General features: G+C 36.0%; 1 protein-coding gene across 8 annotated transcripts in view; it reads left to right on the forward strand.

The window, feature by feature from the left end:
• Positions 1-18,323, forward strand: part of LOC121384309 (transcription factor COE3-like) — a 77,235-nt gene that overhangs the window by 41,105 nt on the left and 17,807 nt on the right. For 4 of the 8 annotated variants that reach the window (XM_041514634.1, XM_041514632.1, XM_041514635.1 and 1 more), the window contains exons 8-10: positions 1,549-1,669; positions 9,828-9,905; positions 12,123-12,268. In XM_041514634.1, the coding sequence (XP_041370568.1) occupies positions 1,549-1,669; positions 9,828-9,905; positions 12,123-12,268 (345 nt within the window). The remainder of the gene's footprint in view (positions 1-1,548; positions 1,670-9,827; positions 9,906-12,122; positions 12,269-18,323) is intronic. The other 4 variants (XM_041514633.1, XM_041514640.1, XM_041514636.1 and 1 more) reach the window with 3 other exon arrangements.

Raw genomic sequence — 18,323 nt, forward strand, 5'->3', positions numbered from 1 at the left:
GGTTGCTATTTTAACAGTATTGGGCCTAAACTGTTTTTACCGAAGGTGGCAAATATGCATTTATTACACCGCGGTGACGGAGATACCCGTGAGAGATTTTTCATATCCCACAATGTGAGATATGCTTTTTGAGACGTCATGACCTCCGATCACATGATCCACTCCGCTGTTTTGTTTACGTTCAGTGTCCTGTTTAGTGAGAGACAAAAAAAATATTTGACGACTCAAATTAATAATGTAGCGCGTTGTAATAAATATAATACTATACTCGTCCCCGTGAGATACCGTTTATATTACAACTCGTGTGTTGTCGATCGTACATCACTCGCTTCCGCTCGTGATGTACGATCGAAAACACACTCGTTGTAATATAAACGGTCTCTCACGGGGACTCGTTTAGTATTCTCTATATACAATATATACATATATACTGATTGAAAAAAACAAACAAAAGATCACAAAGAGAGATTGAATATCACTAATATGCTGTTGAAATTTTTTTGGGTTATTTTAACGACACCACTAGAGCACATTGATTTATTAATCATCGGCTACTGGATGTCAAACATTTGGTAATATTGACATATAGTCTTAGAGAGGAAACTCGCTACATTTTCCCATTACTAGCAAGGGATCTTTTATATGCACCATTCCAAAGACAGGATAGCCCATACCACGGTATTTGATACACCAGTATGCGGTTAAATGTCAGTGGACTGAGGGGTTTTGGTTGCAGTCAATATTGCTGTAATCACCTGGGTGTATCCTTATTTTTTTCCATCAGTAATTGTTAAAGCACTAAAAATATTTAATTTATATCTTCTTTTTTGACAAAATCAAAACAAAAACAATTAAACTTTTGATGATGAATTTAAAAAAACAAAATTGTCTTTAAAAAGGCATTTATTTCTTTTTTCAACTTATTTTCGTGCTTGTATCCAATTAAGGTCCAATCACACTGTCATGGGCACACACCTCAGCTATCTGGGATGTCTGTTCAGAACAGTGGGTTAGTTGTTAGTTGTTACTTAGAGAGAAGAGGGTGTAGTGGTCTGACACCTTCCCAATGAGTCGTTAAAACTCGCTCTGGGTGGGAGCCGATACCGGGCTGCGAACCCAGTACCTACCAGCCTTATTTCCGATGGCTTAACCACGACATGCCACTGAGGCCGGTAAGGCATTTGAAATAGGCGGGGGGTGGGGGTGTCACGATGCCCCCGTGATCCCCCCCCCCCACACACACACACGTACACACACACGCTGGATCCGACAACGTGTAGCATGATAAAACATATTGACATGCACATGTATGGTATGTGAAGACAGCCGACGATAACTACTAGTATTGATAGTTAAAACATTTGAATTTATTAAAATTGTAGCTGTGTTTGTATTTTGCATTAGTAATATGATGATATAATATGTTGATGTTGGGATTGCAGCTTTAACCACCATGGCAATGTAAAGGTATGTGTATACTTAATATGTTGATGTTGGGATTGCAGCTTTAACCACCATGGCAATGTAAAGGTATATGTAAACTTGTAGGTGGCTGTGTGTACGAATGTGGCAGTGGATGGTCCGCTGTTGACCGTCTCAGACAACATGTTTGTCCACAACAACTCCAAGCACGGCAGGCGGGCCAGAAGACTCGATCCCACAGAAGGAGGTAGGTTATAACAACATTAATCTTCTTTTTCAACTTTAATTGGTGTTGTTTATTTAATTTAATGTATTTTATTTTTATTTCGTTTCATTTCATTTCTTTCGGTTTATTACGTTACGTTACGTTACGTTACGTTACGTTTCGGGGTTGTTGTTTTTTTGGGGTTTTTTAAATCTTTTTTAATTTTTTATATATATATATATATATATATATATATATATATATATATATATATATATATATATATATATATATATATATATATATATATTAGTATTAGTATTAGTATTAGTATTAGTATTAGTATTAGTAGTAGTATTATTATTATTATTATTATTTTAAGTGCTTATTATTTATTTATTTATTATTTTATTTTATTTTATTTATTTTATTTTATTTATTTTATTATTATTTGTTGTTATTATTTTATTATTATTTTATTATTTTTTATCCATTTGTTTTTTTATTTTATGTGTTTATTATTATATTGTTTTAAATCAAGTGTCAATTTTTATGTACATTTGCATTGTGATATATCTATATATATATATATATATATATATATATATATATATATATATATATATATATATATATATATATATATATATTGTTTTAGGGGGCATTATTTATGTATGTGTTTCTTTTGCTTGTTCGTATTTTATCTATTTTATATTGTAAATTATATTCTTCTGTTTATATTTCACAATAATATTAAACTGTCCTCGCAAACACACAGTCAATGTATAATTTAGTTTTATCGAAGTGCATTGGAAGACACGTACACACACACACACACACACACACACACACACACGCATGCACGCACAGACAGACAGACAGGCTGAATTAATCTCTTACAGGTATAGATTGCTTGAAAACCTATTAGCTTTGTAATATATTATTTGTTTAGTGTTAGTTACTATTGTTTGTTCATTGAAAAAAGTTTTTTTAATTCACCTCTCTATTAAAAATCACAAAATGTTCACACCATTTAGCATATCTAGACATATACTAACAAACACATTTTACGCAAGTTAATTTTCTCAATTTAAGTAAATATGTTAGGACGTTCGTATTTAGACGGACTAAAGGTCACGTGATTGGCAGTCTTCGCATCGTAATCAAAACCTGTGCAAAATCAATGGAAACTAATCACAATCGTGTGCCATTTTATCCGCATAATTTAATATGGACCTGATATTTCAATCCAGTTTTTATCGCGTAAGTGCCGCACTGTTTTTTCCTTTTCTTTTTTCCCCTTATTGATCCAGTGTTTAGATATATTTGTCCTGATAACTCAATATTGTAGAAAGAGAGAGAAAAAATTGCATTGTAGTTATCGATTTGTGTTAACGTTTTATTGAGGTGTATGTTTTTCAGTTTTGTATTGTTATATTAAATCAGCGGCCGATCATGAAACGTATGATTACTAGGGTTGTGATTATTATTGGGTGCGTGTGTGTGATATAAGATTTATGAAACGAGTCCGATAATAACACAAACCAAAGTTAATTTCGTATGACACACTTTTTGCGAGGGTGATAATTTATTTATTATCCGATCATCACGTTGTCGGGTTATTTTTGGTTGTTCGACAAAATTAACAGAGTCGTTCCTTCCGTAACATAAACAGGGGCGGGGGTGGCAGTTTCGAAAACGATATGGCACAACAATTCTTTAGCTACATTTCCCCATCTAAATATGACCCTGAATAATGATCGCATTTTAGTTTGGAAGGAACTTTATCACATTTATACAACAGGGCAGTACTTAGTACTTGGTAGAGGGGGTAGGGGAGTAGGGGGGGGGGGACAGAATCCTTCCTCTGATAAATACGAACCCGTTTTAGAAGTGTTACTTTTGTCTACCATATTTTATTGTGCCCTCAGTTCGTTTACCGCACCCCCACCCCCCCACCCCCCCCCCCCCCACCCACCCCACACACACATATCACTTATTTTAAGGTACAAATATCTGCTTTTGTCTGTCTGTCTGTCTGTCTTTCTCTCTTTTTCTCTCTCGCTAGCTATTTGGCCGTCTATGAATATCACTGTTTCTGTCTGTCTCTGTGTGTGTCTGTCTTTTCCTCTCTCACTCTGTCTGTCTGTCTCTCTGTCTGTCTGTCTGTCTGTCTCTCTCTCTCTCTCTCTCTCTCTCTCTCTCTCTCTCTCTCTCTCTCTCTCTCTCTCTCTCTCTCTCTCTCTCTCTCTCTCTCTTCCTCTCTCTCTCTCTCTCTCTCGTTGTTATAGAGATTTGATGATAAAATTCAAGGCCAGCTGGGCCCGAACGCAGTGCGACACCAGCTACAAAAAGACACCCCAACCACCCCACCCCCGACATTAGAGAAAATATCTTAACGATTAATGTTAGAATAGTGCCTGGACCTTTTCTTGGATATAGGCACGTTAATAAAGTTAAACAAATGTTAGAATATAATTAGAACAAAATTGACATCGAACACTCCTCCATTATTCCAACAGCTAAACTATCCTCTTCCCAGCGTCCACCCCAAGCTCCTGTAACGTTTATAGACGCTAGACATAACAGTTGACGATGCAGACGTGATGACGTACATCCGTGCCGACTGACGGTGGATGGTTTTAACTTAATGCCGCTCTAATGATTGAACGATGCGCTAATCTCTTATAAAGTCGAGGCTTCCGTTTTATTCACCTCACTGAGCAGATAGTTGCTATCAAATCCGCCCGGATCCCGATAGGGTCAAGGGGTCAGTTTTGAAAAATCTCTTTGATTGTCTTGGCTCTTCTTTAGACGTGCTATCCATTTCAGCCGGGTTTCTTCTTTAGTATCCTTCGAATTAACGTAACACTGTTCATTTTCACGCATAATTACGTACTGTTGTTTATGAATGAGTAAACATGACAGATTTTTTTTTTTTTTAAATTGGGGGGGTGGAGAGGCGGTTGGAGTGAAGAGGGGTATATTTTATTATCAAATTATTGCTATCTTCAAGATTCTTTTGGTCGGTTTCGAATTACACTGCTTCGGTTGCGATGTATCAACGATTATAGGTTTAATTAGAATGAAAATTCGAATAGCCAAGACGCTTCGAAGATACAGCTGGTCATAATCACATTTCTAGCATCCATCTGTTCGTTCTTTTGGCAACCATCTGTGTCCTCATAACGGTCGACCCTGCGTAGAGAGTTCTGTCGCAGCATTGCTGATGTTGTTTGGTGGGTGGGGTTTCTTTTGTAACCAGCCTCGGTGGTGTAGTGGTTAAGACTTTTAAGGCTTGTAGGTACTGGGTTCGCTTCCCGGTACCGGCTCCCACCCATAGCGAGTTTAACGAATCAATGGGTAAGGCTGCTTCAACGACATGAATCTCTCTCCTTCTCTCTCTCTCTCTCTCTCTCTCTCTCTCTCTCTCTCTCTCTCTCTCTCTCTCTCTCTCTCTCTCTCTCTCTCTCTCTCTCTCTCTCTCTCTCTCTCTCTCTCTCTCTCTCTCTCTCTCAACACTAACATACTGTCCTGGACAGACAACCCAGATAGCTCTGCGGTGTCTGTGTGTGTGCGTGCGTGCGCGCGTGTGTGTGCGTCTGTATGTATGTATGTCTGTCCAGAACAGCGCGCTTGAACCTTAATTGATTATAAGCGCAAAAAAATAGTATAAATGAATGAAAGTTTTTTCCAAGTTGCGGTGTCTAACATAAACCATGATTCGCAGGGTATTGAGACACCAGCATAAGATGGCGACAAGAGATGAGAATTTGACAGAAGAAAAAAAAGCTTTAATTTCATGACACTTGGCAAAATTGGTTTGTGGAAGACAGTTGGCCCACATCCTTGCCTTCATGATCAGATTTTGATGATGTTATGACAGTCTGGTGACGGGTCGAAAAATGGTGGTGTTATGTTGTTTAATTTTGTTTCTTTTTTAAATACTTGTTTTGGGTGAGGCCCTGTGTAGGTGGTTCATCATTAGTTTTTGGGTATTTTAAAATATTATTTGGGTTTTTATTGGTGGGTAAAGAGTGTATTGGGCCAATCTGATTTGATAAAAAAAACCTGCTAACTATAGTGTTCAGATCTTTAAACATCTTTACCATTATGGTTTTTGTTTGTTTTGTTTTGTGTAGGTTTGTTTTGGGTTTTTTTGTTGTTGTTGTTGTTGTTTTTTTTGGGGGGGAGGGTTGGGGGGTTATGGAGTAGGTTTACGGTTATGATAACAATTATGTCATCACTTTCGTTGTAAATGCATTTATGAAATTCGTTTCGGAATATTTTTGTCTGGTACTGGTTTTTTAAGTCTCATGTAGTAGTATTCTACATAAATAGTTTATGAAGATATTTTAGTAATTTGTATTTACATAGTACTTTTCAAAGAAGAAAGAAATGCCTGCAAACCATTTCAAAGTCAACAGGCTTAGAACGTAAACACATTAGACTATTCATTACCTTTTATAACACGTTTAATGTTTTTGAAAATAGTTTCCCTTTTCGGGCCTCTTTTCTTCAAAGAAGACATCATGACAGACGACATTTTTCATACTTAGCCTGTGGGTAGTCAGTGGGGCCGGCGCAGAATGGCGTGGATCCACCTCTAAGCTGGAACATTAAACTACCCTTGTCTTCCAAGTGGCGGCCCGAAAGTTTCATTAAATTTGCAACTACCTAATTAATGGCTATGCTGTAGCCATCTGTTCGCGTATTTGCAGGTTGTCGCGTGCTGGTGCACACTGTCGTCTGCTGTTGTTACCTCTGACAAATACGTGACAATTTAATGGACTCATTTCTACTACAATTACAACGAAGTCTGTCCTTTGCTTTGATAGCTGAACACTGAGGGAGAAAAGTAAATAAAAGCGATACCCATCCCACTCCGCCGTTGGTATACGTGAGTTCACATATCAATATAAAAAAAAAAAAAAAATTTAACATGTTTATCTGTGGAGGATGAAAATGATTGGTTAATGGTTAGTGAGAGAGAAGTCGGTGTAGTGGTTAGTGAGAGAGAAACTTTTACACCTTCCCCGTTGATCGATGAAACGTCACTTTACGTTGGAGCCGGTTGTGAGACGTGAACCCAGCACCTACCAGCCTTAAAGTCGATGGCTCAACCATTGTGCCAACGATGCTAGAACGTGTTTGGCATTCACACCGTTAACCGAGGCGAGGGTGTTTTCCCTTGTTATATATTCCGCGTATTGATTTTTCTCCCAGATGTACCAGTACCACAATAAGTGCTTAATAAGTCACTTGGATCACCAGATGGGACCTTTATTTTGTGGCGTTAGTTGGTTGGTTTTTTCTTTCCCGATGGAATGTACCGCACAAGTAATTAGTTCAGATAACTTGACTTCTGATCCACATTCTACAGAAATATTCCGTTAATGGTTTGAATTAATTCCCATCGAATACAGCAGGAGTCGGTTTTATTACCCAAGTAATCGCTTCCTGGCACACACAAATAGGTACATGGTAATATATATTGTATAGTTAATAAATATTAAAACAGTAGGACTAGTCTCGACATCAAATTGCACATCGTGTATATTGTGTAAAATATCCTGTTGAATATTAATTTAGAACAATTGTACAAGAGAACAATGGATATGCCCATCGTGCAAAAGAAATACCTTTGAAAATTAATAGCTTTTATTTCTTAACTTATGTATTCTATTCGTGATTACGTTTTTTTTTCTTCTTTTTCTTCTTCTTTTTAATCTTCTTCTTCTTCTTCTTCTTCTTCTTACTCTTCTTCTTACTCTTTTTTTTCTTCTTTTTAATCTTCTTCTTCTTACTCTTCTTCTTCTTCTTCTTCTTACTCTTTTTCTTCTTCTTTTTCTTCTTCTTCTTCTTCTTTTAAATATAAAAATGCTATTATGTTTGGCCTTCGTACATCAAAAGTCTAAATATTTAAACTTTAAAGTCATAGAAACACGTGTTAGATAAAATTAGATATGTATCTCGATGTAACGACGTAAAGAATGCTGCCATAGTTCTGGTTTCCTCTTATTTTATGCTTAAATTTAAATATACATAGATCTACATTTGTCACTCTTTGTAAATATGAAGAATTGTTTTTTTTACCACAAAAGATCACGTTATAATATACTTGTGGCTGGTGCCATCTAAGGGAAATTTCCTTGTTGATTTTCTGAGTAACAGATCAGTTTGAATTATTTTTTTTTACATGTATTCTAAAAACAAAAAAAAGCATTCATTCGTCTGTATATTTGTTATTTTAAAAAGACAAAATAACCTGCACTTGACCTGTCAATAACTTTGATGAATAACAAAAAACAAAAGGAATTTACATATAGTTCCTTTTCATCTTTGTTTTCACATCTCTATTTCATTTAGAATTAAAATTCTGAAATATCGGCATGTTGGTCAAGTCTTTTTACATTTCAAGAAAGTCTCCCCAGACACGTAAAGCACCGACATGCTCTTTCGCCAGCAATGCTGATAGACATGCGCGGATCTCCGCGTCCATTGATACGATACTTCCGTATTCTCTCCGGGACTGTCTTCCCTTAGATATATTCTCTGCGGGCCTGCGTTTTCTTCAGTGCGAATCTGCCGTTCTTTGATGGCAATATTTTGGAGAGCCAGACAGAATATCGAACCGACAGTTGACCTACCTGTGTGCAGTATATTCGGTGAAAGACATAAATGGAACTGTTTTAATATAGCATTCCAAGCTAATACAGAGTGACGCTAACCCCAATAAAGAGTACGGAGCTGATATATTTTTCCTTGGGAAAGCAGCCGAGTCGTAGCAATAATTTGGGCCAGACGAGATACATTCACATGCATTATTCATTACATTTATATATATAATATATATATATATATATATATATATATATATATATATATTTTTTTTTTTTTTATTTTTTTTTTTAATCATTTAATTATTATATGTATTTTTTGTGCTTATATCTAGTTAAGGTACAAGCTCACTGTCCAAGTGCTTAGTTGTTAGTGAGAGAGAAGTTTTACACCTACCCATTAAGTCGTTAAACTTGCTGTGGGTGGGAATTGGTACCGGGAAGCGAACCCAGTACCTACCAGCCTTAAATTCGATGGCTTAACCTCAACATCGCCGATGCCGGTTCATGCACTATTGTTATAACGTGCGATTACTTCATTCGTCTAAAAAAAATGCTGGGGTGTTGTTAAACATTAATTAATTAATTAATTCATTCATTCATTCATTCATTCATTCGTCTAAAAAAAAAAACCCATAAAGAATTCACACTCATAACCATCTATATTACATGTATTTCAAATTAATCTACAATTAACACATATGAGACAAAGTTTTTCTTTACAATTAACACTCAGTTTTGTGCATGAATATTCTTAAAGAAGAGGGCTTGTGGGAAGTCAAATAGTAAAACTATTAAAAAAGCACAAACGTGCATCACTATCTCTGTACCAGGTGAATTTACGACAAAATACATGTATTAAGAGACCTCACATCATCTACATATAAAAGTCAATGATACCCTGATTTCTGATGGATATCACAGATACATTTTAAGGATATGGACATTTTTGTTAGCATTGTTATTATTATTGTTTTCGTTGTCGCAACAATCACATATTTTGTATATGCATGTTGCAATTAGGCCTACTCCTATATATATATATATATATATATATATATATATATATATATATATATATATATATATATATATATATATTTATATTATATTATATTATATTATATTATATTATATTATATTATATTATATATGTGTATTTATTAAAAGCATGTATGTGTCATATACTTCCTATGATTAGATGTTGTTGTCATTATTATTTTATCTGGGGGTGGCGACTATTACATATATACCGGGCTGTACCTGGTGGAGGCAAGATGGCTATTACTCCCCTCCCCCCCCCCAAAAAAAAAAAAAATAATAATAATAATAAAATAAAAAAATAAATAAATAAATAACAATTTTAAAATGCCCTTTTTCTGTTGGAGATGACAGTATTATGCTTAGGCTTATTAGGCCTACGCTGCTGTGATAATTGCTTACACCCTATCTCCCAGTTTTTGGACTAGGTACGGCCCTGCTATGCTAGTAGAAACAATCACCAAGGGTATTGTTGCACCAAATACAATTTTTTTTACTGGAGTGTCTTGTTTTTAAATTAGAGTTTTATGCTTTGACAGAGTACCCCGGAAGTTATGGTCAAAATCCACATCTATTTTGGGGAAAACCAGAGTTATGTCCCCGCCTTGACAACGGACGTAAGTTGCATAAAATTTGTGACATTTATTTGGTCATCGGATTGTACAAATCCGTAGCGTGTAGCATACTGCGTTCAAAATGAAACGCACATTGTCAAAAAAAAAAAAAAGATTTTTAAAAGGTTGTCAAAAATAATAAGAGAGGATCATTTCCAAATTCCATGAAATAAAATCTGTGAAAAACAAACTGTATAATTTTAAAACTTAAAAACTCCATTATTTTGGTAAGATATTTCATTGGAATTATATCAATGACGTCATGGCGTCTTGTATTACAGAACATGGGATTTTGACGCATAACAAAATCGATAGTGTGAAATAGAGAGCTAGTTTATCGTGTGTGTGTTACATTTTAATCATTAAACTACTTTGAGGGACAATGTGCATCTCGTTATGACGGCAGTTTAGCTGGTTTCTATGACGTGTGCAATAAAACCTTTGAGTGAGATACGTATGTCTGCTTTAATATAAATATTTCTTCCCGCAATTTAATGCATGCACAGAAAACTCACACAGTCAGTTTTGAAAACAAATCTTATGTCTGTGCATGTCTGTCTCAGCTTAAAGAGGCTGTATTCTTGTCGATCTTTCATGTTACTTTTTCATATACAATAATATTGTTGTTATGTTATGGATAATTTGCATGTTTGAATCCTGTTGTCTACTATTACTTGTTGTTGTTACTATTCTTCTTCTTATTTTAATGTTATTTATGACTTTTTCATTATTCTTGTTGTTTTTTGCGTAGTTTTCTTTGTTATAAGTTTTAATCAATTTTCACAGTTTTAAAACACTTGGTATGGTAAATTTAGGGGGTAACAATGTTAGATTGATATGTCTCTATCGTGGATTCTACTTACTTTCCAAGGGCGGAATATAGTCGCCTAATGAGCAATGGGTTATAAAATCAATCGCCCTAGGTGATCATGTAAATCCCCACCCCACCCCCGTGTATATACAAAATATATATTGCTTCTATCCAGTTCTATTCAATAGGAGTAGCCCACGTGGAGCCTAGCTATTGTTTAGATCAAGTGTTCAGATAACCATATGTAGAGCCTTACCGTGTAGACCAACTGTTGAGACATTGGCTATTGGGTATCAAACATTTGGTAATTCTAACATGTAGTCTTTGGAGAAAACCCGCTACATCTTTCCATTAGCCGTAAGGAATCTTTAAAATGCACTTTGCCACAGACAGAGCAGCACATACCACGGTCTTTGATATATCTGACTTATAGCACTGGTTTGGGAACCGATGAGCACTTCAGGCAAGCGCTCTACCGACTGAGCTATGATGTGCATACATGCGATTTTAGTCCAAGAAATTCTATCAAAGAGAGATGTTCAACCAGTCCTGATTTCATTATTTTCAAGTCATTACTTTGATAGGGAATTCTAGGATTGATATAAATAATTGGACGAGACTCCATATACCGATTGGAAAGGAACTGATATACTGATTAAAGATTGGACCTGATATAATACATCCATTTGGACAGGGTATGATATATTCATTTGGACAGGATTTGATATATTGATTGGGCAATATTACAATATATTACTTGACCATGATTTAATGTACCATTTGGGCAAGATATGATATATCAATTTGGCAGAATATGATATACCCATTTGGACAGGAAGTGATATAACAATTTGTCAGAATATGATATACCCATTTGGGCAAGATATGATATATCAATTTCGCAGAATATGATATACCCATTTAGACAGGATATGACGTACCCATTTGGACAGGATATGATAAATTGCATGGGACAGAATGTTATATGCATATTGTGCAGGGTATAATATGTCAGTTATGCAGGACATGATATACCAATGGGGTACAACAAAATATAATAATAGGATATGACATGCTGTCAGTATTTGATACACTGTTTATGACATGATTTACCGATAGGACAACATTTGATACACCGATTGAATAGGATGTGATGTAATCATTTGGACAAGATTTGATGTACCGATTGGGAAGGATATGATATACCAATTGAGCAGGATACGGTATACCAATGGGGTAGAAGATGATATACTAATTGGATAGAGCATGCCATACCAACTGGACGGGTTGTGTTATACTCAGTTGGGCAGGAAATTGTATACTGTTTGGGAAAGAGTTGGTGTACTCATTGGGCAGGCTTTTATGTACCAACTGGGCAGAATTTGATCGGTGTTAATATTTATCCACAGGTTTTCTATTTCCAGCTACGCCGTGCATTAAAGCCATATGTCCGAGTGAAGGTTGGACCACAGGGGGCACCACCGTCATCATAATAGGAGATAACTTCTTTGATGGCTTGCAAGTGGTGTTCGGGACAATGCTTGTCTGGAGTGAGGTAAATATTGTACTTGTTTAGTGATCATTTATTTTTAATTTTGCAACCTGTACCGGGTATCTACTGCTGATAATACATACATTTGAACTTGAGCGCAAACAAATGGCAAGTACCCTGTTTTTAGCCAAGTTCAAGGAGTGGTTATTCAGGGGTTTTTAAGTGGATATTTTTCGAGAGTGTAGGGGTTGGAACTAAAAAAAAACATAATGTTTTTCATGTATTTTCAGAATTATATTTCAATATATTTTTGGTTGAATTTTAACATATTTTGGTTATCATAATATTCAAATATAGTTTTGGTATATATATTCTGACATATCATGTTAAAATTTCTTCTTTAGGTTTTGAATATTCAAAAATATATACTGGCATCTCAGTCCTACCCATGCCCAATGTGACCATTTCTGAAACATCCCGTTTTCAAAGGACAATGTCATTCGGAACACATCGTCTGATTTTAGAACAGAAACCATCTCACAATATCTGTTACTACGTCACAGGTGGCTGTCACTTTCCACTGTTTTAAGGCTGTGTGTATTTTCCGTTATCTCCCGTAAGTGACATTGGATTTCCAGCACTAATTATTTTAATACTCTTCGAACATAGTCCAGATGGCACATCCAAAATAAATGATCGACACGGCTTTCTCTTAAACAGTGAACCAGACCAAAACTATAGACAGGAGAAAGAAAACAAATGTAAGAATTGTTAATATCCCTACCACCCCCCACCCCCCACCCAAAAAAAGAAAAAGAAAAATGAATTTACCTGTTTTATTAAAATGCATCATGCCAGTGCTTGCTGAAGAGAATTTTTATATGAGAGAAATAGACAGAGATCGATATAATGTCATATTAACGGTACCCAGGGCAGTCGAGATGGCTACTTTAAAATAAATTAAATAATATTTATTAATAATTAAAATGTTCAGTTATTTAGTCCGTATTTCATACCAATGACTTCTAAAATTTAAAATTATTCAAAACGTTTGTGTTCTTGCAAACAAATGTTGATATGGGTTGGATGATATTGGGGTGTGGGTATTCAGTTGTATACTATACAAAACGGACATGCTTGAATACACCAACTCCTCTTTTTGACAGAAATATTACATCCCGTTTGACGTGTTTCACCAAAATATATACATCTAAATATTCTTCAGAGCTTAGCATTTTGCACCATCACCCCTTTTGAAATTTCTGTTCAAGTCCCAGACACAATAGTAATCTTTTTACTTAGACGCGGATTCTCACCATAACCCCTGTACGAACTCTCTCCCAAAAATATCCTTTACAATTTAGAAATGGCATTCGTGTTATGCCAAGCTGGTGATTATGCATTATGAATGTGTTTTCTCCCCCTCCCCTTTATTTTAGGCTAGAACCGTCCCTGGTTTCAATATATCAGTCCTTAGGGGGTGCTTACAATACAAAAATTAATCTGATTCTTTTTTAAAAGGTAGCTGAAACGACCAAAACAATACGGTTTTAAAAAATAAATAAAATAAACAAACAAATAAATAAATAAATAAATAAATTTAAATAAATAAATAAATAAATAAATAAATAAATAAATTTATTTATTTATTTATTTATTTATTTATTTATTTATTTATTTTATTTTATTTTATTTTATTTATTTATTTATTTATTTATTTATTCATTCATTTATTTAAATAAACAAATAAATAAATGTATTTATTTAAATAATTAAATAAATAAAACACATAGAGCTGAAGTGTTTATACGAAACTACCTCTAGTAAGATGATTAGTTCTGTTTTCCGCCATTTTGGACAGCACTCATTTATTACCGTATCCCCTCCGGACACGTCACGCGTGAAGTCTCCGTCAACGCGTTGCCGAGGTCGAACCGCGCGGTGTTCGCCGTCATATCTATTACTGCGAGATTATCATCTACGGCTGATACGTCTTCATTAGCCAATCGTCGTGGGGATAACACGAATCTCCGTGCAGTTTATACAGGCTTGTACAAGCCTAGATTGACACCTCTCCTACCCAGTAGTATTCCCACAGGAAAAATTGAAGATATGAGATTTTTTTTTTTTTTTTTTTTTGTGTGACAGTATTTATACAGCTATGTTGAAAGTGGGGTTTCCAAATGTTCAGCTTTCCGTGCTGGGGTGTTGATATATACTCTTCTAAAATAGTTGGGGAACCTGAAATATTAATGTTAATATCAACTGTTAGACCGAACATACGTTTTGAAAACAGACATCCCAGTGAAGAACGTTCAGGTCTATTTATCAACACACCGAAACACATTCCATAGTTTGCACATGCATCACGCAGTTGCTCCGTACACGTGCGTGGGGTGTCATTCCCGATTTTGACAATTTCCAGGAAGGTCCATTAATCACTGTGGAACATTATTTCTGTCAATCTTTTTCATTCTGTTGATCATACAGTTGTTATTGTTTTGTTATTAGTCACTTATTGTTTGAATTTGCGATTTACTGATAAAAAAACGTCGTTTCAAATTTCACTTCTGACTCCAATCGTCCTTCAAGATCTTTGGTGGTCATAAAACCTACTGTAATACTGAACTTCCGGTTGTAATGTTTGCCAATTAATTCACTATTATCATATAACCATTAACAACAGCTAATATACCTTACAATTTTGGCAATTGTAAATTCTTATTAGAGTTCCCCTACTCTTTTGTTTTTTCAAAAGTATATTATAATTGTTGATAATAGCCCAAACCTTTTCCCTCTAGAGGAGCGGGCGTGCAGTCTGACTGTTGCTGCTGGTGTATCTGCGACTTGTGTTTTGGGCATATACTCTATATATGATTATTTAATTTCGGCTGGCCGCATGCGTTTTGCAGACGCACGTATCACGCGCATCCAGTCTAGACGCTCTCGTTGAAACTAATGTACATGTATTTCGATTTTTTTTTTTTAAACCAGACCGCACGCACGCTTCGCATCCATTCTATATGAGCTTTAAAGGGACTATTCTGTGTTCGCTGCTATTATAAGATGTTGTTAATAAGATTTTTTTAACAAGTAAAATTACACGTCAGTGTTTCCGTATCCAGAGTGTTTGTGATCGTCCCAATGATACAAATACATAGAAATACAATATAACTATAGACTGAAATACATGGTTAAAGTTGGAAGAGTACTCTTAAGAATACATTACCACAATGTAAGACGTACTTAATTATAACGTCATATGCTTTAAGTGTTAATGGTAATAATCTTAATATTTCTAAATTGCTAAGAAAGAGAAGTGTTAGCAGGGCAAAAAAACTAAAGAAGATGAAATGGTTAGTTATTCTTACATGAGGTAGAACCTGATTAGAAATGGATAAAGTAATCATTTAATCTCGAATTGTTTTCTATTAATAATGAAGTTCTATATTGATTTGAATATAGAAATATCTTCTTGGAGTCATATCTTACGATTCTACTAATTTAAAGGACATAATCAAAATACATTCCTCTGTACAAAACAGAATCAAAGAGGTGTTTTGACAAGTTTGTGAATTCTAACAAAGGCTTCGTTGAAGCATTGTCATGTGCTTTATCTAGATGTAGACTAGCCGCCACACCCTAGGACAATATTAAATCCTTCCAGGACTTCTTTGTAAGATGACTTTCACTCTTGGTTCGACAAATGAAAATCTGCAGAAGACAGAAATCCGTGGTCATATATTATTTATAGACATAGTCTTCTAGACACAAGCGTGGAAGGGATTGGGAGCTAGCTCTGTTGCTTGTTCCACCTCATCAACAATTTCCGATTTCTCCTTGATGACTGCCATCTAGCGGAGTGTTCCATCTGACACTTCATTCCATAAACATGGTCTATCTAGACAGTTTATGCGAGAGCGCCGCTGCTGTCAGCCGAGTATTAACCCATCAACGCCGGTCGTCCCTTAATTTTCTTCAGTGTTCCCAAATCAAACCGAAATAGACTCTGTAATGTTTCCGTTTGTACAGTTACGACTGAGTCCGTGTGATTTGCGCCGATTTATGACCATTTGATGGCAGAGTTCACCTTCAGCGCTTCTTATCCCAATTTAAAATCTATGATAGAAAAGCCGCAAAGCTTTTGGACTTTGGGATTTTGAGGGGATTTTTGGCATTTGCCAACCTCATCTCCAGTTTCTGCTCATCTGCTGATGAGTGTACGGTATTGCTGAATCAAAGTACCATAGACCAAAACGGTTTCTCTCTCTCTCTCTCTCTCTCTCTCTCTCTCTCTCTCTCTCTCTCTCTCTCTCTCTCTCTCTCTCTCTCTCTCTCTCTCTCTTGTCGGCGTTTATACCAGGGTATTTTATAAAGTATTTTCTTCTGCTGAGAGCGATTAACATTTTTAGCCATTGCTAGCGAGAACAAATGAGTTGTCCAAATGAAGTGTATATAGGTGATGGAGTCGATTCGAGTATTACCATGGTCGGAGCTTCTTGTGCTGTTTATATTCACGACAAACGTTAACCATTAATGAGACTCCGGCGAGAGCGGAATACCAGTGGAGTGAATACGACCAAGTGTAATAAATTTGCGCAAAATGTGGGCCGCCCGTCACAGGCCATGAGCGTGTAATTGGCGCTCATTTTTGAAAGAAGTGTGACGCACCTGATGCCAAAATGATTTTTGTTGATTAAAATGAAAATCTCCCTTCTTCTAATGGCGCAGTTAATTCTCACTTCATCAGGAGCGCCGCACATTACCGAGCAGGGCGGGTTGAGCGCATTCATCAAGACGGCTAGCTTTCCCCGATCATTCAGCCTTTAGTAGAAGCACAAGACACCGTTGGAGCTGTCATTGCTGACAATTCATTTTCAGGAGGCCATAGTGCCAGACTTTTTAACCGGCTGATGAAAGATTCGGTCGGGGTGATTAGAAACGCACGGTACTTCGTTTGTTGCCAGCCAGTGAAGTTACGGCCGATATGTCGTTAACAACTCACCGACCGCTTTCTGGCACATGAAGAATGTGTATTGTAATTCGGTAATTATTCTGTTAAATAAGGCTTTTATTAATGGATTTTTTTTAATGGTAATATTAAATGCTGCATTAACATTCATCAATATTACAAGATTCGTGATGAAAGTCATTGGCGAGTAAATAATGAAAATTATTTTATTTGGGACATAAATTTTATACTAGGTAATACGAGTTTAATATTCTGTTTATTACACAAGAGGGGCTATGCTTTTACTGTTACTCGTAAAACTTTCTGTTGTGCACTGTAACTAAAACAAATAATACTGCGCAAGCTAAATTAACGCACAGTGTGAACAAGGTTATAGCATTTTGTTTTATTTTTAAATCGATCAAATATAAACGAAGTATGAAATCGACAACACTCTAGCAGAGCCGTAGCTAGGATTTTTTGTTTGCGGGGCAACTGAGTAGTTAATAGTCTAAAACTCCTTAAACGGTTAAGAAGAGAATTTTCTTTAAGTTTCTATAATTTTTTCCGAATGTTGAACCCCCCCCCCCCCCCCCCCCCCCCCCCCCCCCCCCCCCAGCTACGACCCTGTCTAGAATTCGGTACGTTCGTCTGGGTTGGAGTGCGTCTGTTTTCGTATTTGTTTGTTCGTCTGCGGTTTTTCTCTTCTGGTTTTTTTCTTCTTCTTCTTCTTCTTCTTTTTTGTTAGTCTGTGTTCGAGATACACGTAGCTGGCTTTGCGGTAAACCGCTCTGCAAAAGTACAATGGATCGCAGAACGCTGGTCATCAGTTCCCCCCCCGACCCCCCCCCCCCCCCCCCCCCCCCCCCCCCCAAACGTCCCTAATAGTACCCCACGCTAAACGAACGTCCCCCTCATTTCCTTTTTCATGCGTCCTTTACACATGTTAAATTGTGGTCTGTGAATTTAACTACACGTATGAAAAATTCGTGTGACCTACTTAACAAAAATTCATTTCAAATATAATAATATGGTGGGGAAAAAGATAGCAACTTTTTTTAAATATAAAACACTAATATGTGAATAACTTTCTAACAGGAGTTGAAAAGATATTCACTAATGTGTGAATAACTTTCTAACAGGAATTGAAAAGATATTGACATATTA

This window comes from Gigantopelta aegis, chromosome 10 (genome assembly GCF_016097555.1).
Source record: "Gigantopelta aegis isolate Gae_Host chromosome 10, Gae_host_genome, whole genome shotgun sequence".
NCBI lineage: Eukaryota > Metazoa > Mollusca > Gastropoda > Neomphalida > Peltospiridae > Gigantopelta > Gigantopelta aegis.